General features: G+C 37.9%; 1 protein-coding gene across 1 annotated transcript; it reads right to left on the bottom strand.

Moving 5' to 3' along the window:
- Positions 1–3,129: 3,129 nt before the first annotated feature.
- ttc33 (tetratricopeptide repeat domain 33) lies at positions 3,130–26,387 on the bottom strand. Its single transcript, XM_060863205.1, has 5 exons — positions 26,147–26,387; positions 25,200–25,421; positions 11,471–11,552; positions 4,492–4,623; positions 3,130–3,913 (listed from the first exon to the last, which is right to left on the bottom strand). The coding sequence occupies exons 2-5, from the start codon at positions 25,418–25,420 to the stop codon at positions 3,551–3,553; spliced, it is 798 nt and encodes a 265-aa protein (XP_060719188.1). The 5' UTR covers position 25,421; positions 26,147–26,387; the 3' UTR covers positions 3,130–3,550.
- Positions 26,388–27,069: the final 682 nt, after the last annotated feature.

The raw sequence follows: 27,069 nt of genomic DNA, 5'->3' as shown, positions 1-27,069 counted from the left end.
GTAACCTAACATAGCCTAGCAAGGCATAACATAGCGCAACATAACCTAACCTGGCCTAGTAAGGCATAGCATAACGTAACATAGCCTAGCAAGGTAAGCCTAGCTAGCAGAAACATAACATAGCATAACCTAGCATACCGTAACGAGCTGGCTTAGCAAGGCATATCGAGGCATGCATTACCTAGCATGATGTAATTTAGCCTAGTATAGCAAGCATGGCATAACCTTATCTTATAACATAGCATAACATACAATATAATCTAGCATAGCATAACATGCATAGCATAGCCTAACGTAGCATAGCATAACAGACTGTACACCACTCCAGCCCTAAGGTCGCTTCCGGCTCAACAAATGCACCATTATACACGAACATGCGGGCTGTATCGATTTACCATAAGCTCAAAGCGTCTTCAAAACTTCCCCTTCGGCTCAAGTATACTAATAGTAATCAAGACCTCTTGATTACTCAAAGCGTTCAAAGCGTCTTCAAACTTCCCCTTCGGCTCGAGTATACTAATAGTAATCACGACCTCTTATAGTCCCATATTGTGAACACAAAAGGAGATAGCTTGCGGTTTAAACTCTAATCAGCTGCCGAGTTTAAATCGCCGCAGAGGAAGCAGCCCCACAAAAGACAACTTGCGGTTTAAACTCCAAATAGTCACCGAGTTTAAATCACAGTTGCAGCAATGCAGAGGAAACAGCCAAGGAGACAGACTAAAAAAAGTATTTAAATAGGGTGCCCTGTTTGAAAGGGACCAATAGCATGCTTATTAATCAGATCAACTGATGGGCGGGGTTAGAAAATTGACATCAGCTGATAGCCGAGCTTGACTATAGCCGCGATCACACTGCAAGTCTTAATGCTCAATTCGGATATTTTCCTCAGATCTGATTTTTTTGTTTGGCTGTTCACATTACCTTTTAAAATGTGGTCTATATCAGATAGCAGTGTGAACTGTTTGCTGTTTCGAACTGACCCGCACGCGCAAACGAACAATGACAATGACGTCACATGCAGCATGCCGTTGCGCTAAAGTTGGCGAGGTTATGGAGAAAGTAAGCATTTTCGCTTTTCTTTCTAAATGTTTGTGTAATGGCAGCACAGAGACGCAGTGTTTTGAAAATTTTCGGATGTCGAGGGCAACTTTTGATTATTTGATCCATTTTGTAAGCGTAGTCATGTTTGTGTGCGTACTCGTCGGCGCATAATTGTGACGAATGTTGATGTAGATTGACGTAAAAGTCGCATCAAATCCACCTTGGTTGTTCACACTGTGGCTACATTGGAAAAAAATCAGATTTGGGTCTGATTCAGGACCACATATGGAAGTGGTCTGAATCTGATTTGAAAAAATCAGATCTGGGATAGATTTGAGTGTTCACACTAGTGTTAATTTCGTCAGACGAGACGAGACGAAATATGTTCGTCAACAACCTTTTTTTTCATGACTAAGACGAGACGATGACAAGACTGCACCACTGTCCAAAAACACTGACACTAAGTTAACACTAAATTAACATGCATTATTGTTGACGAAAAAAGACGAGACGAAAATGTTTTGTATAAAATAAAAACTAAGATAAAATCTCTCTTCATTTTCATCTACAATTGTCTCTGCTTTTTCATCAGCTGTTAGGCCTTTAAAATATTCAGAACGAGTTCGCGGCTTCGCGCTGTTGCTCAAGTTACAGGTCCGCGAAGCGGATCCCGCTTATTATATTGCTACCTACCAAATAAATCGATAATTTGACTCAAAATGATGATTTAAAAAGAAGTTTATTGATTTAAAAACAATTGTATTGTTTCCGCTAAAGAAAATAGTGCGCTCCATCTCTACGGTTAGAATCCTGTTTGTCCATGGCAACGCTCTGTTTTTCATGGCAACGGTGTGTTATCAAGAAATAAAATAGTGTGTGCGTAGAAAGAATTCGTCCACACGCCGCTCAAAAAAAAAAAAAAAAAGTCATGAGCGCAAGTCCACCCTAGGTCTAGGCAGGCTTTTTGTGTTCAATTATATTTCCTGTCACTGTGCAGGCTCTTTTATTGTACATGACAGCTTATGTCCCGATGACTGGCCTTTGCATTACGATTAAAAGCAGTATCAATAAAGTAAAAAATGTGATGTGCAGTTCGAGTGTATGCACTGTTTAAACAAGTGTTCTCAACTTCTCACTGATACTTTTGTGATTCGTGGAGTTTTGACAAGTTTTATAGCCTTGATATTGTTTCTTATTCAAAAGTGGTGACAGAAAAAACTCAGCACCCCCAACCAGAAACCTCTTCCCATGCCCGTGTCACAATCACATCATAATCAAAATTAATAATTAGGCTTAAAAGCAAATGTATATGTAAAGGAATCAAGTTTAACAATTACACGTAATATTGCTCCAAATATCATCAATAATGGTGTGTGCAATACCATAACTTGCATTAAGTTGTTCATTTGTATGTGTATTACAGTTTTGATCTTAGGCTTTTCATTAAGTTATTTATTTCCACTATAACACTTGTGTTCCTGATATTATTGTATTTAATGAGGCCTCGTTGTATTTATTCTTACAATAGATTCCAGATGTGGTCAAGCTACAATTTTTTGACTAAAACTAGACTAAAATTAAAAGACTTTTAGTCGACTAAAACTTGACTAAGATACCTTGAGTTTTCTTTTGACTAAAACTAGACTAAAATGACGAGACTTTTAGTCGACTAAAACTAAGACTAACAAAAAAGATATGTGAATGACTAAATATGACTAAAACTAACAAGGACATTTGGCACAAGACTAAGACTAAGAGTAAATTAAAAATAGGTGACGAAATTAACACTAGTTCACACTACTCCTGAATAAGTCTGACCTGGTCACTTGACCCCAAAAAAATCAGATTTGGGCCACTTTTACCTGCAGTGTGAACGTGGCCTATGTGGCCTGCCTGAACTGACGCTGAACGCTATATTGATCTAAAACGAATATACTGCTAGCTCCTATGGAGTTGTTTTCTCTGTTATGAAAACCAAAATGTGTGTGTAACGATCGGGAGACACAGCTGAAAGCAGGGATCAAGCCCAGACCTCTGCAGTAATCATGATCTCCCGCATGCAGAGAATCAGACCCAGATGCAGGATCAAGTAAAGAATGGCTTTAATTACCAAAAGTAAACTACAATGAGACTTACATCAAACACAGGACAAATACAACATGAGTAACAAAACACAGCAAAAATACAGGAACCAGGACACACACTCAACCATACCATGCAAACCCAAAACAATGACTGACAAAGACAGATACAAAACTGCTATAATATATAGGGCAAAACATTTGGGTAAATGAGGAACAGGTACCATGACAGGTACCAGGAAGGTAGAACAATATGAAGGGCAAAGCACAACATGCATGGGGTATAATGTAAAATCTGGCTCTGAAAAATATTCCTGGCAGCACCCTCTGGTGGTCTGTCAATTAACTGTCCCAGGAGCTCCTAACTGTGTGTAATAAACTGCTGGACAGCTTTGTTTACATTGTGTTTACAAAAGTGTCACTTCTTATATAATTCTTGCTTTAACCAAACTATGCTTTGAAGCATTTAAGTTAGAATTCCTGACTACCATTTCATTAGGAACATCTTGCACATCCAGGATATTGTTCCTTCTTAACTCTTCATATCTCTGTTGGCGGTCTGCTATGGCTGTGCAGGCAGCTATGACCTCATCACAATCAAAGTCCCCATAATCTTGTTGCAGCTCGGGAGGATCATCAATAAGTTTTCGGGTCTGATCATCTTGTGTGGCTTTCTGCTGCATAGCAAGTTTCTTTTCACGTTGATGTAGTGCCCATCTCAAATCTTCCTCCCACAGGTGGCGCTCTAATGGGTGTAGGTGCAGTGCTACCTGGAAGGAACGTACAGCCTGAAACAGACACAGAAATGGCTGACAGGTGTCTGAATACAAAGTAGATAAGAGAAAGACATTTGTTAAGCTAAAGGTAACCATGTCCATCAAATATTTGTTTTAATCAGAATATCAAGTTAGATATAATGACATGGACATTCAATAGTAACATAAAATATGCAAAACAGCTATTTAAATACATAATACAAAACAAGCTATTGCTTAACAATTGTAATTGTCATCACAGTGTATGATTCTTTGGTCCATTATAGAGCCATTTGTGCATTATTTGTGCATTAAACCAAGTGATTCTGCATGGCTATGGCAAAGATGCAGGATAAACTGATTTTATAAGCAGGACAAACAACTAGCGGTTTCAGGTTGCAGTGGTTAAAGCTGCTCCACTCCACTCTGTTCAGTACGTGTAAACTGATTTAGGTGGGTGGTTGTGCTAACTTCTTTTGAGTCTACTTTTGGGTTGTTCTGTTGCCCATATATGGCTGTAGTGTAATGTTTCTTTTTTTCTTTCTAGTTAATATTTGTGTGGACTTTGGGTTATTGCATTTATTGTAACAGAAAGTGTCTTGTGCACTTACAAGGTCTACCTCACCAAGGTTTATTTGGGCATGTCCTAAAGTCTGCCATGCCTCCCACCACACTGGTTGAAGTTTCACTGCCATTTCTGCTGCCTGCACTGCAGCGAAGTCCTCTTGCAGTATGGTTAACACCTAGAGGATCACAGCACAAATAAGTTATGTCTTACAAATCCTTTATGTTAATTTTATGGTTTGCCAAAGTTGAGTTCTGCACAGTTTGACCTCAGATTTCTTACTGTTAAGCCTCAGAAAGTAAGAGGTTTAGAATTTACCCAAGTCTTTAGGTCTGTCAGACCTATTTCATTAATGCTGGAGCCACTAGTGTACCTGTGAGTGGTGGTATGTATATAAAATTTGGTATCACCAGCATAGCAACTGAAACTGCAGGGTGTGTCACCTGATGATATATGCAAATGAAAGACATGGCATGTATGTTTGTACTGATTGTTGTGAACTGAGCTGTGCAACACACAGCAGCTGGCTGCACTTTGTGTTGCTCTGCATTTGCTTAGGAATCGGTCTTTGTTTTGACTTGTCATGGACTGTAAATCTGAATTTTGACCATGCCTGATTTTTTTCCCTCTGCCTGCCTCTGACATCCAGATAAAGCCAAGCAACCTGTTAACAGGTTGCATACATTAATCAGTAAGTAAACAGTCAGTTCTTGAAGGTGATGTTTTGGAAGAAAAAAAATGGGCAAGTGTAAGGCTAAGGCTTTAGTCTGGCCCACTCACTCACCAGACAACAAAACAGGACAGGGACAGGAGAAAATCCCTGAAAAAAAACTGAATGACTAAATGTGGTTGCATCACAAAAGAAGAAACCAAAGATCTGCTGATGTCAGCAAGTTGCAAGCAAGGTATATGCAACGAAATATTAAATGTAAAAACTGCGTGGTCTAATACAAAATGCTCTATGCTGTCACTACTAGATGTGATACAGTGGTGTGAAAAAGTGTTTGCCCCTTCCTGATTTTTTTTTGCATGTTTGTCCCACTTTAATGTTTCAGATCATCAAACAAATTTAAATGAAGGTTTTTATTATTAATGGTAAACAAAATCCAAACCTACATGGCCGTGTGAAAAAGTGCTTGCTCCTAAACCCAATAACTGGTTTGGAAACACTTAGCAGCAAGAACTGCAATCAAATGTTTGCGATAACTTGCAATGAGTCTGTTACATCACTGAGGAGGAATTTTGGTCCATTCATCTTTGCAGAATTTTTGTAATTCAGCCACATTGGAGGGTTTCCAAAGGGGCCATGAACCGCCTTTATAAGGTCATGCCACAGCATCTCAATAGGATTCAGGTCAGGACTTTGACTAGGCCACTCCAAAGTCTTCATTTTGTTTTTCCTTCAGCCATTCAGAGGTGGATTTGATGTGTTTTGGATCATTGTCCTGCTGCAGAACCCAAGTTCGCTTCAACTTGAGGTCATGAACAGATGGCTGCACATTGCCCTTCAGGAATTTTTGGTAGACAGTGGAATTGGTTCTATTTATCACAGCAAGTCTTCCAGGTCCTGAAGCAGCAAGACAGTTCCAGTCCATCACACTACCACTACCATTTTTTACTGTTGGTATGATGTTCTTTTTCTAAAATGCAGTGTTACTTTATTCCAGATGTAATGGGACACACACCTTCCAAAAAGTTCAACTTTCGTCTTGTCAGTGCACAGAGTATTTTCCCAAAAGTCTTGGGGATCATCAAGATGTCTTCTGGCAAATCTGAGATAAGCCTTTATGTTCTTTTTGCTCAGCAGCGGTTTTCATCTTGGAGCTCCATGCAGGCCATTTTTGCCCAGTCTCTTTATGTTGGAGTCATGAACACTGACCTTAACTGAAGCAAATGAGTCCTGCAGTTCAGTTGTTGTGGGGTCTTTTGTGACATCTTGGATGAGTTGTCGCTGTGCTCTTGGGGTAATTTTGGTCAGCCGGCCACTCCTGGGAGGGTTCACCACTGTTCCATGTTTTCACTATTTGTGGTTAATGGCTCTCACTGTGACTAAAGTCCCAAAGCTTTAGAAATCGCTTTATAACCTTTTCCAGACTGATAGATCTCAATTACTTTCTTTTTCATTTGTTTCATTTGTTGTAGTAATCAGGCCTGGGTGTGGCTAGAGAAATTGAACTCAGGTGTGATAAACCAGTTTTTTTTTTTTTTGTGTGCACGTGTGTGTATAAATAAACACTATATACACACACTATAAATAAGCACTATATATACACACTATAAATAAGCACTATATATCACCCATATACAGCTGACACAGTACACAATGAAATGAGACAACATTTCTCCAGGACCATGGTGATACAAAGAATAAAATCAGACCTTCATAGAATAACACAGAGCTAAGGACTTAAGTCTTAGCCACAAAGTTGTTGAGGAGTCTGATGGCTTGTGGACTGTTACACAGTCTGGTCATGAGGGCCCAAATGCTTTGTTACCTTTTTCCAGATGGCAGGAGGGAGAAGAGTGTGTGTGAGGAGTGTTTGGGGTCATCCACATTGCTGTTGGGTTTGTGGATGCAGCATGTAGTGTAAATGTCCGTGAAAGAGGGAAGAGAGACTCCAACGATGTTCTCGCAATCCGAGATGGTGCAATTCCCAAACAAGACAGTGAGGCAGCTGCTCAGGATGCTGCCAATGGTCTCACTGTAAAACGTAGGATGGGGGAGGGAGATGTGCTTTCCTCAGCCTTCATAAGAAGTAGAGACCCTGCTGTTTTTTTTTTTGGTAATTTAGCTGGTGTTGAGTGACCAGGTGACGTTCTCTGCTAGATGAACAAGGAATTTGTTGCTCTTGACGATCTTGGATCCATCAATGTTCAGCGGAGAGTGGTCGCTCTGTGCTCTTCTGAAGTCAACAAAACATCTCTTTAGTTTTATCAACATTCAAAGACAGGTTGTTGGCTCTACACCAGGCAGTTAGCTGTTGCACTCCCTCTCTGTATGCTGACTCGTCGTTCTTGCTGATGAAACCCACAAAGGTCATGGCATTGGTGAACTTTGATATAGTTCGAGCAGTACATTGCTACACAGTCTTCAGCAAGTGTCTTTATTGTCCAGGTGGATGAGGGCTAAATAAAGGGTCGTGGCTGTGGATTGTCTGGGCATTTGCACACTTTCTTTTTTCTGATGGCTCAGGACATTTTGGCCCTTGCTGTTCTTAGGGCCGCCCTGTCTCCTGCTCTGAAGGCTAAGTCACAGCTCCTGGTTGGAGCATGTTGTGATGGTCTTGTCATCAATGCACTTGCTGACATAGCTGGTCACTGATGCCGTGTACTCCTCCAGGTTGAATCGCCGTTGGTTGCAGCCTCCCTGAAGATGTAGTCAGTGCGTTCACAGTCCTAAAGAGCAGAGGTGGCTCCTGCTTTCCAGGTTTTCCCCTGCTTCAGAACCAGTTTAGAGCATCTGACAAGTGGTCTGTATGCTGGAATTAGCATAACATAACTCATAACATAACTCATGGTCTGAGTAGCTGAGATGGGGACAGGGCTCCGTACAATACACACCGGGGATGTTTGTGATACATGCTGATGGGATTTAGGGAGCACTGATGTAAGATTTGCATAATTCAAATCTCTGGCAATAATAAACAGTTCAGCAGGGTGAGCATTCTGCAGATTGCTAATATCCTCATTGAGCTCACATAGAGCCTCTTTAGCATTAGCATCGGGGGATATGTACACTATGAAAACCGTGGTGAATTCCCGTGGTAAATAAAATGTCCTGGATCTAACACTCACAAACTTCACTAAAGCTGAGCAGTAACTAGAAACAAGCACAAACACCATTTTTTTGTTGATATAAACACACACACCAGAACCGCAAGCCTTACTGCGCAGAGCTGCATTTCTGCACGCCATGTCTCTGTGAAAACAAAGACGCAGCAGGGTCTAAACTCTCGCCCGTGTAGTCTGCTCAAGTCGGATGTAGTCCAGTTTATTGTCGAGGGTGCGAACATTTGAGAGCAGAATGGACAGGAGAGCCGGCTGGCTAGGGTTTGTTTTTAGCCTAGCACAGACACCTGCCCGCTTACCATGCTTCCACTTCCTTGAACAATGGTTACAATGCTTCCTCTCTCCCGGTCACTGACATCAGGCGACTCAGTGAACTAGATGTACTGTATCAATGTCTGGCAGTAGTATACCTGAACAGCGCTGTCTCTGGGATCCATGTATGTTATTAAAACTTAAATACACCATATTGAAATGCCTGCTGCATGCTATCATGTGTATACATCAATGGGTACAGCTTAAGAGAAATACAAAATATCTTTCCAATTTAATTGGAGGTAGGTAATCTTTAAATAGGATATAGCTATGTATTCTGTGCATGTGCATTTCCAACATAATGCACTTCTGCTGCAATAAAATGGTCCTGTAACAATACAGTATTTATGCTACCGATTTTTATTTATTTATTTAAAAATATATAAAGGGAACACTTAATTCTCACAGTATAACAAGTCAATTAAAAGTCAGGAATATCAATCTGTCTGGTTAAGAAGCATAAGTAATTACAAATCAAGAAAGTGACAACACAGGTGCACTGCAGGGGCAACTGTAACACAACCTCCAAAATGGGAATGGTTTTGCAGATGGTGGTCACAGACTATAGCTCTCTCCTTTGTCCCTAGTTTTGTGTTTTGTTAGCATCCTTGTCACTATCCTTGTAGAATGAGGCAGGACCTACAACCCAATCAGATTGAACAAGTGGTTCAGCTACTGGAAAAAATTGAAAATGTAAAGGAAAATAGCTAAAGGAAAAATCCCATATGATGCAAGATGCCTGTAATTTCACAATTTTTACTTTGATTTTCATTGTGATTTTGAATCCAGCCCTGAATATAAAATAAAGCCGCCATGGTCAACCAAAGAAGTTGAGTGTACATGGTCAGCTTCATATCCAGAGTTTGTGTTTGAGAAATAGACGTATGAATGCTGCCATCTGCTGCATTGCTGAAGATGTTGAAGGGGTGGGGGGGTCAGCCTGTCAATGCTCAGACCGTACACCGCACACTGCATCAAATTGGTCTGCATGTCTGTTGTCCCTGAAGGAAGCCTCATCTTTAGAAGAGGTACAGCATGATCCCCTCCCTTGGGAGACTGGGCCGCAGGGCAGTATTCCAACATAACATCCGCAAACACACCTCAATGATGACCACTGCCTTGCTAAAGAAGCTGAGGGTAAAGATAACAGATTAGCCAAGCATGTCTTCAGACCTAAACCCTGTTAAGCATCTGTGAGGCAAACTCAAATGGAAGGTGAAAGAGCACAAGGTCTCGAACATCCACCAGCTCCGTGTTGTCATCATTGTAGCAAAGTGTAATTTCTTCAGTGTTATCACATGAAAAGATATAATAAAATACAAAATTACAAAAATGTGAGGGGTGTACTCACTTCTGTGAGATACTGTATATGGCATAGGTCACTAACAGGCGGACCGCGGTCCGGGTCTGGACCCAGAAGCTGTCCAGTCCGGACCCGGACCTACAGCCAAAACAAAAGTTTACGATTTAAAACTTGACGAAGCGCTTCTAATTTAATCAGCGCAGCTTTACGGTAGTGGTAGTGGAAACGTACAGACCAATTGCATGCGAGTTAAACCATCCCACGTGACACCACTCAGCCAATCAAGTCTGTGCATTCCTGAAGTAAACCCTGCGACTCAACAGTGCAAGACAGATGAGAGAGAATTAGAGTAAAGTTACACGTGAAAGAAAGATAGCGATACATGTAGAAAACAAAGGGAGAGAAACAGACGAGTGAGAAGGAGAAAGGGAGAGAAACAGACGAGTGAAACGGAGACAGGGAGAGAAACAGACGAGTGAGACGGAGAAAGGGAGAATAAAGAACAAATGACGCTCTCCAAAAGAAGAAGGGTGGACGGTGAAAATAGAGAATTTAATCCAGAATGGACAGACTGATTTCTGTTCATACTTCCCACTTCACACTAAACCAGTGTGTCTCATATGTTCAGAAACCGTGGCACCTATTAAAAGTGGCAATGTGAAACACCATTATGAGACAAAACATAAAGGTTTTGAACAAACATATCCACTCAAATCTGAAGACAGCATCCCTGAGACAGCTTTCCCAGGTCTGAGGGAAGTAGCCCTATACATTCTGACCATGTTTGGCTCTACATACAACTGCGGGGCAGCTTTCTCTACAATGAACATAATCAAAACTAAATATGGTTCCAGGGTCACTAATGAGCACCTCCACATGTGTATGAGAATGGCCCTGACTCCATTCAAGCCCAGGTTTAACCCTAACCCAAGCCAAGCTAGAGCTCAGTTCTCTCACTGAGATATAAAAGAGAAAGTTAAGCACTTTATTTAAACATACACAATTTTCACATTTTATTTATTTTCTCTTATTTTGAAATGTAGCCTTACTTTTATTTATTTAATGAGAGAACGTTATACATATCTACAATCATACACATGTTCAGTTCTATGTTACGTGACAATAAATATTGTCAAAAGGTTTTTGAATTGTACTGAATTTATTTGATTTGACAGTCAGGTATTGATTGCTTGCAGATGTTGATACAACTACTAGGCTACTTAAATATATATCACATTAACTAGTTAGACATTTTGATCTTCCGGACCTTTGCTTCAAGAAATTTTCTCTTACTGGACCTCTTTAAATTTTAGTTGAATACCTCTGGTATATGGCATAATTTTAATTGCTTTCTAAATAGTGTGGGAAGTATGTTCATGTCAGACAGACAAAGCCAAAGTAAGAGGCACACCAAAAGTGATCAGATGCAGCAATCAGTCCATAGGTCTGGAGCTATGGCACAACAGACAAGAAGAGGATAACATGGACTAATGGCCAAAAGCTTTATAACAGAAAACATTAAAAAAATGAAAGAAAAGTGAAGGGTCAGCTTGGCTAAACAAAATATTGAAAAACATAGAAACGTTAATATTATATGTATGTGTTAGGAACTCACACATACCTGAGATTTCATCTCATAAATTACAGCTTCTTCTGGAGTCAACTGAATGGCCTCATCCCATTTCCTCACCGCTTCCCAGTGTCTGAAGGAAACCACATGACATATTGACCAGACAAATGATAAGAGCTCTAAACTAGGACATGTGTATTAATCAAGACAATTGTCAATGTTTGTGTGTGCACAAAGGGTAAATACCTCACAGATACCTGTGTTGTGTAATGTTAAAACACAGATGTGTTTATATTGTTTGAATAGCAATGTATTAACACTGCTTATTTAACCAGTTAAAAGGTATCTACCTTCTTCTTTCTTGACCAGTTAGATGAGCTTTGCTTTAATTAATAAGGAAAGCTCTGAGGCCTTTTTCACAGATGGAGAGGTCAAATTCCACCTGAGGTGCTGTGCAGATTCATGCACTGTATATGCAAAGTATATTCAGTGTGTTTAGGAGATGCTGATTATTCTTAATGAATTTCAAATCAATGACAATGTGTAATTTCATCCATAATGGTTCTTTATACAAGGTATATTATACATCATTATGACAAACAGTTTGTCCAGTGGTAAACATCCAGCTAGTTGCTGGATATAGTCATTCTTCCTCTGTCATTAGTAATAGTTTAACCTGTGACAAGTGTTTATTAGCTCTCTGTCAGAGAAAATTGCACCATTCGATGTGAGCAAGAGTGTAGTTTCAAGGGCAAAGTATGGTTGCCAATGATATGTGAATGACACAGTCTTGTATCCAGTGTTGTAATGTAACAGAGTACAAATACTTCGTTACTGTAAGTAGAAATTTCACGTATCTGTACTTTACTTCACTATTTAAATTTATGTCAACTTTCACTTTTACTCCACTACATTTCCTAGATAAAATGTATACTTTTACTCTGTTATATTTCTAATTTATTGATTTGGTCTTTGTCTTGTGATTTTTTTTTTTTTATTAATGACTGCATTCATGCATTAATGACACTGTTCGTAGAGAATGAACACATACATGAACTGATTTGATTCAAGACTGGCATCATTGCATCATGCATAAAATTTTGTTGTCCACTTTTGCCATTTAATAATACCATAACTTTTGGCTTACTATGTAGTCATATAATATACAACATAAAACTCTTCTTGTTTTAAATTCTCACTGAGTGCTAAACCCCCTAAAGATGAAATCCTAGAACTGCCCCTGCTGTTATGCCTACCGAAAATCACTGAAATTTTACTTCTTACTTTTACTTCAAGTACTTAAGTACATTAAATATCAGAAAATTACTTTTGATACTTAAGTACAGTATATATCAGATACTTTAAGACTTTTACTTGAGTAATATTCTAAAAGGTAACTTTCACTTCTACCAAAGACTTTTTCTAGTACGATACTTGTACTTTTACTCAAGTATTGCTTTCTAGTACTTTATACAACACTGCTTGTATCAGCAAAGCCAGATGAGAGGCATCATCAAAAACTGGATTGAAAAATGTGCTGCCTCCTACATAATTCTGACAAGAACTTGTGCTACAAACACATGCAGCTATAAGTAATTTTTCTGATTACACACACTGTAAAATCAAATAATATACTTCACTAGAAAAATGCTATTATGTTTACTAAAATCTGACTAAAATTTTGAGTTTACTAAAAATAGTTTATTATTGGTAAAATGTTAAAATAAATATTTGAGATTACTAATAAAAATTAAGTAATATTACTTGAAATGTTTGAGACATTTCATTGGGCATGCGCAAGGAAGCACAACTCCCCTCCCCCACACTTTGCTGAAGCTCATGGACTGAAGACGGTTTGAGCATCCACCGATTAAGGTAATTAATTAAGGCATATTTTTGTTTTTCTTGTTTGTTAGTTATCATCATTCAACACTTCAATTAATATTACTTTGCAGAACATGTTAGGAATGTTTAAACTTGTCTTTACATAAACATCTTTTGGACTGTTTGTAGCTTTGAGCACCTCGTGTTTGAAACCAACATCTAAAATGTTATTTTGTACTTTAGATCTGTAAAATCGGATTGCCAATGGAGCAAGACCAGCTGAATGACACACAACAAAAGCTTGAACACAATTTGGCATCCCTGTTTCTCAAAATGCGAACCATATTGCATATTTCCGATAGTGCAACACAAGAAATAATCCAGCAGTTGAATCAAATTAACTTGCTGTCCGAGTCATTGTTACATAGCACAATACGACAGATTATTGTTAAACACTATGGTGGGGCAGACAACTTAGTTGTGAAAGAACTTGTCAGGGCAGTCAGTGACAGCAGTGTGCTGCTACAATGTACAAAGGAAGGAGGTCTTCCTTCCACAACCAATAGGAGAACATCATACTTCTTGGAAGAATTTCCGGTTATCATGCCTGTTGAATACAAAATTGATGATGAGTATTACGTGTATGTCCCGATTATTGAATTGTTGCAGAAATTGCTGAATAAACAAGAAGTTCTTGATAAGGTTCTGACTACAATTGAGATATCAAAGGGATACAGCAATTACATGGATGGTACACATTATAGAGAGAATTCAATTTTTGCAGATGATGTTAAAATATTTCTTAACCTATACATAGATAATTTCGAGGTGGCTAATCCACTCAGAACATCACGGAAGAAGCACAAATTGTGTGCCATCAACTTGCCAGCAAAGCACACGTCATCTTTACACACCATTCAGCTAGCTCTTCTGTGTAAAACAAGTGTAGTTAAGAAGCATGGCTATTCAAAAATACTTCACCCTCTAATTAAAGACCTAAAATGTCTTGAACAGCAAGGAGTATTTGTTGAGCAGTTGGGGTCATGTATCAGGGGGTCTGTTCTGCATGTCCTGGCAGATAATTTGGGTGCACATTCCTTAGCAGGTTTTCAGGAGAGCTTTAGAGTGAATCTCCCATGTAGATTTTGCATGGCCACAAGGGAGGACATTAATGTAAAGGAAGTTAGGTCAGGCTGCTTTGAAATACGAACAAAAGAAAAACATCAGCAGCATGTACAAGATTTTCAACGGGACAGTACTTTGGTTGCGCAGTATGGTGTGAAGAGTAGCTGTCCATTGAGTGACAGTTTGAAACACTTTCACGCAATTGGTGGTTTCCCCCCAGATCTGTTGCATGATCTGCAGGAGGGCAATGTTCCTGTAGAGATGGCATTATGTTTGCAGGATTTAATCAGAAAACATTACTTTTCCCTGGAGTCCTTAAATAGTGTCGTAAAACAATTCCCGTACAAATTTTCAGATAGGACTGACCAGCCACAGCCTATTCCAACATCGTTCTCAAATAAAAGAACAATAGGGGGAAATGGGCATGAAAATTGGACCCTTTTGAGACTCCTCCCACTCTTGATTTGCCATAAGGTGGGAGAGAATGAACATACCTGGGAAATTCTAATGCTTTTAAAAGACATTGTTGAACTGAGTATGTCTGTCAAGCTTACTGATGACACTGTTGACTTTCTGAGTTGCAAGATCTCTGAACACAGAGCTTTGCTTCAAGAAGTGTTTCCGAACTTCACTCTGCGTCCAAAGCATCATTACGTAGAGCACTACCCCCAGTTGATCAGAATGTAACAGCTTTTCCTGACAATGTTCAAGAACATCTGCGCCTGAGAAGTCTGAATTGCTGTACAGTGCTTGTTTCGCCCAGTGTTACCATTGATGGTATTAAGTATTGCCCGGACATGGTAGAATCAGTTGGATCTTGTTCAGGTTTGCCAGAATTCATGCAGATTGAGAAGGTTTTGGCAACCAACACTGACATAATGTTCCTCTGTAAACCCCAGACTGCATGGTACATTGAGCGGTTGCGCTCTTATGAATTGTGTAGTTTGCATTCAGTGCAAGTCATTCTGCCTTCTGACCTTAATGACCCCTTCCCTTTGACAGCGTACAATGTCCGAGGTCATTTGCTAGTCACATTGAAGCATTACATCTGCTGCTAAATTACATGATTACGCTATTATTTTTTTATTATTTGTGATATTGAATTTAGTTTTTTTACTTCAGAATTTCATCTAACCATGGCAATGATACTTCGCGTTATTGTGCACGATGGTGACATCCGGAAAGTAATCATTTCTGAAAAAACAGCTGATGTTGATGCCTTGAAACATGTGCTGCAAGAGAAGCTGCAAGTGTCATATTCATTTAACGTTCAGTACGAAGACGCTGATTTTAATTATGCAATATGCAACCTCAGCGACATCAATGATTTGCCTGAAACTATACTGAAATACTCGGCTGAAACGAGTATCCGGTACGGATAAAGCACTTCTGCCGAGTAATACGAGTCAATATCTGTGCTCGGATTGAATGAAATTCATCATTGGGTAGCTGATTGTGTAGCGTTCTGTGATAGGCTAGTCACAGCGCCCCTCCCCTACACACATACAGATGTATTGTGTTGCTCTGTCTCGCTCACTCACAGAACAGCTCTCTGTCTCTCCCTCAGTCACTCGGGTTCGCGGGTCTTTTCCGTTAACGTTTAGGGTTTCTTCAGCTTTTTACTTCGGGTTGTAACGTTAATAATACGTACTTACTAACCAGTAGAGTTCTGGTAAACGTGGGTTCGTTCAGACGTGGTGCTTGCTTGGTAGAATGCGACTCGCATTGTCTCTGCCTGTCGGAGATTTTTTTCTTTTTTAAACCTTCAGTTGTCTCTAACCAGTAACCAGACACTGAGTGTCTGACACGTTTTTGCTGTATTTCATAAAAACATAAAAGGTAGTAAGATAGTGTTACAAATATTACAAATTAATTATTACCAGTTAAAGCCCCGCCCATTTCAAGACAATTTATTACCATTTAAAGCCCCACCTACTTCCGGATTAGACCCCACCCACTCCGAGTACAGATACAGATACGGATAATTCATATGGTTAACAGATACAGATACAGATAATGCTGTACTCACTCATCCCTAGTAATTAATGCCAGAATTTACATTTTACAATCAACTTTCCCTTTAAAATAAGATCACACATTCTATGCTTCATGCTTAAACAGGACAGTGTTCCAAGGTATGGAGAAATTACCACTTGTTACTTTTCTCTGTTTAGGATTCAGATGTGAATGTAGACCTGAGTGCAGCTGATGTTGGCCTGCTCACAGTTTTACCAGAAGGCATGCCTGCCCAAACTCCACATGCCCTCAATGTCGACTCATTAAGGGCAATCATTCTCGAGGGAAAAATTGTGGTTGGTGATGTCCCAAACTTGCCACATGCTGTATGTCTTCTCTTTGCTTTGATCTATGCTCTAAATTTAGACTACCCAAAGACAATGAGAAGCACATTTGATGCTATTCAGAGAGTATTTCTGTCATTGGGAAGTAAGAATCTCAAGCCCAAACTTCAAACTCTTAAAAAAACAGCTTTTAAACTAAGCTGCTGTTTTTGCTTTTGACAAACTAAATGTTACAAAGATTTAAAATTCTTTCAGCATCAGAGGGATCAGTTGGGTTTTTTTTAAAGAATTGTTATAACTAAACCTTTCAGCTAAATGTCTGTTTTAGACTTTATTTTGTAATTTTTATTTAAAAGTTGAGCACTGGAATCTAAAGGGATAGTTCAAGCAAAAATGGAACTTTTGTAATCATTTACTCACCCTATTGTTATTTTAAACATGTGATTTTTTTCTTTTGAAGAACATAAAAGATGAAAAAATAGAAGTAGCAAAAAAACTGCTGGCACTCTTTCACTTGTCATTTGGCAACAGAAGTCAACGGGTGCCAGTGGTTCTTTGGTTACCAACATTCTTCAGAATATCTTGTTTTGTGTTCTGCAGAAAAAAGTCTAATAGGTTTGAAATGACACGAGAACGAGTAAATGATGACAGAAATTTCATTTTGGGGTGACCTATCACTTGACTGTGTTTTTCTGCATGTTGCCTTTTTTGAAAGTGTTTTTGCAGTTATTTGATGTCAAGTGGCAGTTATTGATTAGGTCCCCATGCTATTTAGGTAGAAGTATATATTTATATATTTAGTATTTCTTCTGCATTGTTCTTAAAACTCTGTTGTTTATTGTTTATTTAAAAAATTCAGAGTTTTAGATTTGTGATGAGTGTCTTTTGTCTTTTCTGTTAGCAGTACTTAAAAAAAATCGTTCACTTTACCTTAAAAAACTTTGGAAACTGATTGCACATAGTTTTTTATGTTGTCATTACTTAAAATGGAATATTAACTTAATATAGTAGGCTTAATTAATTTTTTAAAGTATTATATATTAAATATTTAATTTAATTAACTACATTTAGAAGTATTTCAACTTAAATTTACTTATTATACTTGCTTGATATTTAAATAAATTTACTCAGAAATAATAAATTCAGCTTACCTGAAGCTAATTATTAACCTAACTTAGATTTTTGCCTTAAGTTTGCTTTGAAAAAATAAGGCAATCGGTTTCCAAAGTTTTTTTTAGTAAACTGAACTAATTCGAATTTACAGTGTAGTAACTCTGAATAGCCGTTTTTGTTTCATTATACATGGCAGCAAATGATCTTGGTGAGATTATTAACTCGAGACTTTCATTTGAAATTCATATAGATAGGATATCATGGATGGCCTTCTTTCATCGCAAAAGTATCGCAAAGATATATAATGTCACTACACAGTACAAAAAAAGTTTAGCCAAAGTTTAGAGAGAGCTTTTTTCTATACACCATCCTGTTTGCTGTGGCACCTCCTCTCTGAGGAGACCCACCATGGTCGTGTCAACAGGGAACTTCATTATGTGGTTTGAGCTGTGCATTGCTGTACAGTCATTGGTCAGCAGAGTTAACAGCAGTGTTAGTGCTCAGTGCGGTGGGGTTTGAGGTGCGGCTCCTGATCTGGACTGACTGAGGTCTTCTAGTCAGGAAGTCCAGAATCCAGTTGCAGACATGGGTGTTCAGGCCCTGCAGGCACAGCTTTGAATGTAAAAAATACTACACTGAAGACTATGAAACATTGTTATATTTTTCTTTTTGCCCAGGTGGGCATCTTGATATGCCTCATGAAGACAGGTGTGAGTGTGACAGGCAGATAGTTACAACCGTGCGTATGCCTTGATGATGTCACTGCTTCCAATTAACAGACCTTTTTCCAATAAAGATTGCGCCACAATTAAGAATATTTCTACAAATACTAAGATTTTATACATTTTGTGAATTCTAGCACAAACCTCATTTGAATTTAATATAAATGGGTTGGTAATATTCCCAACAGATTATACCCCACCATGAGTAAAAGGTATACTGAACCAAACGCCAAAGTCAATCCAATCTGCTTTATCGTCTATACTATGCCAGTATCTTTCAATTCTCCAAATTTAAAATGTCATTTTTCTTACCATTAATGGTACACAGAAGTATGAATGAGGCATAGGCTCATAGCTATTCAGAGCTATAGTTCAGCGTTCAGTTCAATTTTACAGAGTTCAATTATAGCTCAGACATTACACTGACTTTTCTAAAGTCTACATTAAAATGGACCGACCTCTTGACAACCAAAAGAATCAGGCTGCTCCAATCACTTTTAGAAGTTTCATTTACTCGCATGTTGAGCATAGGCTTAAGTGTCAATTCTGTCAATCTTGGGCCTGATAAATTCTCCTCTGTTAGGTGATCTAAGGTGTGTGTTTTTGCACACAGGTACAGAACACACGGAATCGAACACACAAAACACACTAACGTTTGAGGGGTTTCTTGCATGCAAGTCTGTTTCAAATCACCCCACAGGCTCTCAATAGGATTTAAATCTGGGCTTTGACTTGGCATTTACTGAATTCTCAGTTTTTTACTTTTCAGCGAGGACTTTTCAGTCCTTGATATTTTTGTGTCCAAAGCACAGATGTGTTGGCATTTCTCTCTGTGTTCTTTGGCAAACTTCAGTCTTGCCCTTGTGTTTTTCCTAGGCGGCGAACTTTTCCTCCTTGCATACCTTCCATGGTTATTAAAGTTGTGTAGTCTCTTTCTGATTGTAGATACATGCACTTTGACATAAACTGTAGCAACAGCTTTCTTGCTCTGATGATATTTTTGGGTTTTTGGAGACTTCTTTAAGCATCTTCCTTAATGCTCTTGGGGGGAATTTGCTTGGATGGCCTGATTTGGCAATTTTGGCAGTTGTTTTAAATGTTCTCCATTTTCAAATTATTTTCAGACAGTGGGATGGATGATTACAAAATCTTTTGAGATCTTGTTAAATCACTTACCAGACTCATAAGCATCAACAAGCTTTTTTCTGAAGGCCTCAGAGAGATCTTCTGTCATCATGGTGATACCTCTCTTCAACAATTTTAATTGTTAACTAAAGCAGTTCTAATCATTTACAACCGATGTGATTTCCATTTTTACAGATTATTTAAAAAAGTTTTTCCTTTCTTTGGCTTTATTTGTTTAGTTCTATAACTTGAATCTTCCTATATTGTTAAAATGCAGATAAAATGCCCATATGTTTAACTATTTTAAAAAAATAAACTTTCAGGGGGTTCCCTAATCTGCAATTAGAATGCTTTATTCCCCTTCAAAAGTAAACTAATTTCAATACCTTCATCAAAATCAGCCCTCTGCTGTTGACCTATTTAATTTAGTCTTTGATAGAAACTTTAAGTCTTCAAGGAGATTAGTTAAAATGATCTATTGAAGTATTTTCTGAATAAAAACATTGTCTAATATCATTTAAGACTGGACATTCTATTAAAATATCTTGTACTCAAAACTATATACACTCTGATCATGCCTGTTTTTAAAACAGTAATTATGTCCATGGTTTACTGCTGGATTCACTTCATAGAGATTGTTAAGTACACTTTCTCTCCATTTGCTATTTGTTTTGAATGTATTGATTCAGTACGGGTTTAACATCAGATGATGGGAGGCTACATTCTGTTACTTCCAAATGGGTTGTTTACCCAGTTCAAATGTAGATTAAAGACTCTTTAGTCAAGCGTACACATAATACTTCCCATAATCTTGTGCTCTAGTACATGCACATCATCATCTAGTGGTTGATAATATTATGAACAGCAGCTATGCCAATTCCTCTCTACTGATTCTCTTTTTCTGCCTATCCTGAGGCACCCAGAAATTGTACCAGCACCAGTTATGCTCCATGTCAAAGTTTCCGGATTCATTAAGATGAGGCCAGCCTGTGAGGATCCTGAGGCATCTAGAGATCTAGAGATCCTGAGGCATCTAGAGATGTCCTGCTGGACTCTGCTTCATAAAAAATTCTGACATTCTAAGAGGAGATGCCAACAACATGTGGTCTTTGAGGACAAAAACCTCATCTATTCTAAATTGTCAAACTGTATATTTATAATCAAACAAAACCAATTCCTAAAGTTTTGCTTCTGAACATTAGATCATTTGCACCCAAAGCACTTAATTGTAAATGAAAACATCTCGGAAAATAGTCTTACTGCGCTCTTTAGCGATTTCCTTACTGTTACTCAGAGAACAGGTTACAGATTTTATTCTAGATAGGATGTTATATATTTAGGAGTTACCATTACACTTAGACTTTCACAGTTGTATCAGGCAAACCATGACAGGTTAATCAACACTATTAAAAAGGATCTAATAAGTTGGGAATTGCTGCCACTTTCATTGTTTGGCAGGATTGAGACAATTAGAATGAATATTTTACCTAGACTGCTCTTCTTATTTCAGTCCAGAGGTGGGAGTAAGTCACACATGTGCAAGTCACAAGTAAGTCTCAAGTCTTAACCTTCAAGTCTCAAGCAAGTCAGAGTCAATTTTTGTGAGTGTCAAGTCAAGTCAAGTCAAGTCACTGCTTTATGTCAAGCAATTCAAGTCAAGTCAAGCAAGTCACTGGCAAGTCATACAGATGTTTGATGATTTAACTAAATGTATATATTAAAGTATATACAAAATCTATGAGAGTTTTATTTGCAACAAAAAATGATTATATGCATTTATTTTTAAAAAGGTGTCCACATACAGGTGCAGGTGAGTTGTAAATACAATAAAAATCTAAACTACAAAGCCTAAGATGTAAATGTAACTGAAATAAGGCACCATAAAAGCATGAAAAGTTTCAATATGCCTCAAACATGGCAGAAGACCATGGAAAAGTATATCGTCGCTGTCGGGCGGAATCCTCATATCTCCAAAACCGTTACCTTATCTGCAGTGCACATGGTTTAGTCCGCGTTGCAGTGGATTGTCTTGCGCTAAATTCCTGTCCTCAGATGAGCACCAGAACTAGCGAGGGTCAAGATTTTTTTTTATTTGAGCCCAGTGTTTTGAATACATTTACCTCAGAAGATGTGTTGATTCGTTGCGACTCTTATTAAGGAGAAATATGCCGCGAATCTCTCCCGCGGAGTGAGGAAGAGGTGGACAGTTGAAGTGTCCAATGGAGTTATGAGATTTGCACTCAGGCTATTTTCAAGACTTTAGATTGGTTAATAACTTGTAAAAATAACAGACCCACGTGGGGACTGACCAATAGCATCGATACGTGAAAAAATATGAAATTGACCAAATTTGGACATACGAGGTTTCCGCCCGACAGCGATGATATATAAAAAAGTGCAATGGTTTCTATGCAACCAAATGGCATTTTTTGAACAGGCATTCCCTTTTAATGGGACATAAACACATCCTTAAATTAGATCCTTCATTAGATCCTTTATTTTTAACAACAGAATAACAACAACAATCAATCATGTCAATCAAAAAATGTAAATTATTGAATCACACAAACCTTGAAGTGAATTAACTATTGGAGAGAGAGATGATTGGAGGGAGTGTAATTTATTAATATTAAAAGGGATAGATCACCTAAAAATTAAAATTCTGTCATCATTTTCTCACCCTCATGATGTTACAAACCTGTATAAATTTCTTTATTTTGATGAACACACATGTAGATATTTTGAGGAATGTTTGTAACCAAACCATTCATGAGCCCCATTCACTTCCATAGTAATCTTTTTTCCCCACTATGGAAGTGAATGGGGCTCATGAATGGTTTGGTTACAAACATTCCTTAAAATATCTTCCTCCATGTTCATCTAAACAAATAAATTTATACAGGTTTGTAACATCATGAGGGTGAGAAAATGATGAAAGAATTTTCATTTTTGAGTGAACTATCCCTCAGCCTTCGTGGAGAGAGCATCTATCGTAAATTTAAACTTCGGTTTGTGAACAATATTAGTGTTATTTAGCGGTCAATATAACAATTTAGTGCGTGTATATTGTATATACAATACTGTGTAAAGTCTTTTTTTTGGTTTAAATTTGTGAAAATACACTAGAAATATGGGTCCAAAAAAAGCTAGTGATGTGAAGGCCAAGTGGCATGTGATTTCTATGGAGACAAAGAGAGAAATTATCTCCAAGTATGAAAATGGTATGCGTATCAAAGATCTTGTTGCTAATTATAATTTACCTAAGTCTGCTATATGTACATATTTGGCCAATAAGGAAAAAATTAAAGAAGCAAATGTCTTACCCAGTATGTCACGCAATGTTAACTTAAAACAAAGACCACAGGCTATGAATAAGATGGAAAAATTACTTGTTCTGTGGATAAAAGAGAAACAGCGAGTGGGTGATGGTGTTGATCAGGCAATAATTTGTGAAAAAGCGAAAGAAATTTACGGAAATCTGACGAAAGACGACAAAGACAAAGTGCCTTTTGCTGCATCTCATGGGTGGTTTTGTAGGTTTAAGTAAGTACAGTACGAGCAAGTACAGTACAATAATTTTGTTACTTTTGTAAATTTTTAAGTTTTTAATTTATACTTTTTACTGTATTATATACAATATTATTTATGTACCTGTATTATTTTATGTATTATTTAGTATTAATACTGCTAAAAACGGGGCAAAAATTGTTAATTATTGGGTAGGTCGGGAACGGATTAATTGGGTATCCATTATTTCTTATGGGATAATTACATTCACTCTTCGACCTTTTCGCATTTGGACCGGTTTTAAGGAACGGATTAAGGTCGATAAGCGGTGTACCACTGTATTATTATTATTGAGCTGCTTAAATCACACATCAACAGTGGAATGCAATAACAATGATGTTGAAACAGGATGAATTATAATTTTAACAAAGCTCTGTACCAAATACCCCTTTGTCAACACTAGCCTTTATGACACACCAAAGTCAAAAAAATAGGAAAATAAAATATATTTGGGTTAAGCAAGCTCAGAGTTTGGACAAAAAAGCTGAGAAGATTGGCAACTATATCAAGAGCCACGTCCAATAACAGATTACTCCGAGGCTACTTTCAAAAGATGGACAGAGAAGGGTTATTATAATAACTGATCTGTACTCATTCTCTGATCATAAAGAAAACTGTTACCATCAAGTGATTTGGTTTGATACTTTCAAATAAGAAACTATATTACAAATCATAAAAAGGAATATAATTAAGAACGCCCCAACTAATGTGGAAAAATACTTCACTGATATAAAGAAACAATGTGCTGTGAAGTAAAACCCCAAAACAAGTCAGAGGTATCACAAAAACAGAAGTATCACTATCCACCATTCAAGGAAGACTTTGAGAGCAGAGATGCAAACCACTAGTTGCAAACCATCAGCAATAAAAAATAAATTAGAATTCAGGTCAGAATTCAGAATAGAAGGTCAGATTAGAATTTGCACAAAAATACAGAAATGAGCCTCAAAAGTTTTCGAATCAAGATGAACTTTTACTAAACTAATAAAAAGGCCAAAATGTGAGTTGAATCTGTTCATAATCCAAATGATGGCGAGCACAGTGACTGTAATATTATTGCTTGGCGTGCATAGCTGCATAGTGTGCTCGATAAACTTGACAAAGTAATTTGTGACATTAGCAGCAGAATGAATTCAGAAGTCTACAAAATACATGTCACATATCTGCCAATATACAGAGAAATGCATCCAATCTAACTGGGAGTAACCTCATCATGCAGCCAGACAGTGGCTCAAGACACAACAAAAGATTTATCAGTGGGAAAGATGTAGAGGGTTTTTAGACTGGCTAAATCATTCACCAGACCGTTACCTAATTGAGAATACATTTTAGGCCCAGAGGAAGAAACTGGAGGTAGATACCCTTTGAAAGAATCACAAAAAAGAGAGAGATGAACACAGAGCTGTATGTGTGTATAAAGCGCGGACGTTTAAAAGCAAACAGATAAAAATAAAGGTAGAGGTGACCTGAAAGCTTGCATCCAGTCTTCTTTTCCCCAAAAACACAGTACACTATCTGTTCCTATATACTTGCTTGCCAAAAAATCGGGTGGTCTTCCACCAAAGGTGCTATGTTCTAACACATCTATATGGTTATCAAATATATTCAATTCATCGCAAAAACAATTACAAAAAAATTAATTCTTGCTTCTTGCTAAAAGTACTGTATACTTTATATACATATATAAAGCCATGATCACTGATGCAACTAATACACTGGCTATAATGCCTCTGCCAGGTTAGTGTTATAACCTGATATACCATTCAAATAATATCTGATCATCTGAGGTTGTGCCTCATCATTAATTGGCATTATAGAAGAGGCTCAAAAATTACTATAACTACAAAGATTTATATTCAATATGTTAATATCTGTAAAAAAAACAACAATTATTTAATATATATCCATACATCCTGAAAAAATGGTGGAAATTTAATTTTATATTAGGTTAACCAAACTTTTGGTAATTAACACAACACAAGCAGTTGCATTACATAAACATACCTGCTTTGCTCAGCCAAGAGTGTTCCCTCATCCTTTAGTCTCTTACTTTTGGCTGCACAGTCTTCCAGCAGTACCTCACGTCTGCGCTTGATTGCATGTAGCCAATCAACTTCTTCCAGCTCCTTGTGATCTTCCACCTTTCTTGATTGAGCCTCAAACTGCTGCATTGCTGCCTTAGAAACCTTTTCCCCAACTTTCCTATTCCAGCTAAATGACGCCATCCTTTTCAAGACAACAAGCATGTATTTCAATCTTACAAAGACAACGGCTTATATGAAAAACATGACAAAACAAGACATGACAACAGATCAAGTTTTGAATTGTTTCTAAGTTTTGGAAAGAGAGGTCAAAGAAACATTCAGCAGGCTGCAACAGTTATTCTGAGCAATGATTCTAATAGCATTACTCTGAAACTCTTGACACAACATGAAGATAGATCACACAGACTCAACACAAATAAGCACAATGCACAGCATTCAAGAAAGCTCCTCTCTGTGTGCCATGCTTACTTATAATTCCCCTCTGTGTTGCAAATACACAACTATACACTGACACAAATATAAATGAAGCATTACATTGTTTTAACATTTTAGCATTATTTTATAAGTAACATTATTTATAAGCACATTGTGTCAGTAATTTCACATGACCAATTTGAAATTGCTTTTTTTTTTGCATCCCAACACTAATATATCTAAATTTATACAACACGTTCAATATATGACAAAGAGGAACTAGGGGAACTAATGAAATTCCACATAAATATCCATGCACAAGACTCCATATCATCATACACCTATTAGCATTGTTTGAGGAACATGACAATAACCTGAACACCAATCTCCTGTGTATGCTGGGCAATCACGTCAGACCTATGGAGCCCCCACTGGAGCCATAGTTATTGTCAGAAGACATTAGGTAGTATTACTTTAGCTTGTTTTGGTTACCTGAGCCGCGTCCTTTTCCTGGTTTGTGTTGATTAGATTTATTCAACTCTTATTCTAAAGTTTAAAATACTCCAGTCTGCTCATATATCATTTCTTGTGGTTAATAACTACCTTGGTTAAAAAAAATAAATAAATAAATAAATAAATATCCGCACGATGAAGGCGGCTAGTATTCAGCTAGTATCTGACTCTACTCGGCTAACCTGCTCCTGACGCAGGCTAAATCGAAGCAGCAGCTTCTTCTTCTTTGCCTGTTGTTTATTGTCTGTTGACAGACCGACTTAAAAGGTGCCTTTAGCCGCCACCTACTGGATAGAAGTGTGTATTGCAAAATAGTAGGGAAGTAGTTAGGCGACATGGGGAGATGCGGAGGGAGGGAAAAAGTGCATCTGTAAAAATTATAGACCTAACAGGCTGTACTTCCTCTACCCACTGAAGTGCTAGCACTATAGCTGATAGCTCAAATGAAATACTCCAGTCACATAAATGCTAGTTGTAGTTCTTTTGGACATTTCTGCCATTTAGCAAACACCCTTATCCAGAGTGACTTACAATTTATTTCAATTTATACAACTGAGCAATAGAGGGTAATGGGCCTTGCTCAGGAGCCCAGCAGTGGCAGCTTGGTGGACCTGGGATTTGAACTCATGACCTTCAGATCAGTAGTCAAATGCTAGACTTAAGCTTGTGGGATAAAGAATGATGCTTTTGTACATCCAGTGACTGGATCTTTAGTTTCGTCTGTATATATTTGCTCTGCTGTGTAATATGTTTGATCAATGTATTACTGCAAGGATATACTGCTTAACATGTTCTGTCCCTTGTTCTGTTTTTCATCATTTAGCTGAGTGTCCAATAGAGGCATAGCGCAGAGCCAGGGCAAAGAACAAGGCATGAACAACATCAAGAATACATATGTTGGT

This window comes from Tachysurus vachellii, chromosome 26, assembly GCF_030014155.1.
Source record: "Tachysurus vachellii isolate PV-2020 chromosome 26, HZAU_Pvac_v1, whole genome shotgun sequence".
In the NCBI taxonomy this organism is placed as follows: domain Eukaryota; kingdom Metazoa; phylum Chordata; class Actinopteri; order Siluriformes; family Bagridae; genus Tachysurus; species Tachysurus vachellii.
Note: the sequence above shows the minus strand (reverse complement) of the source record. Positions and strands in the feature narration are given on the sequence as shown.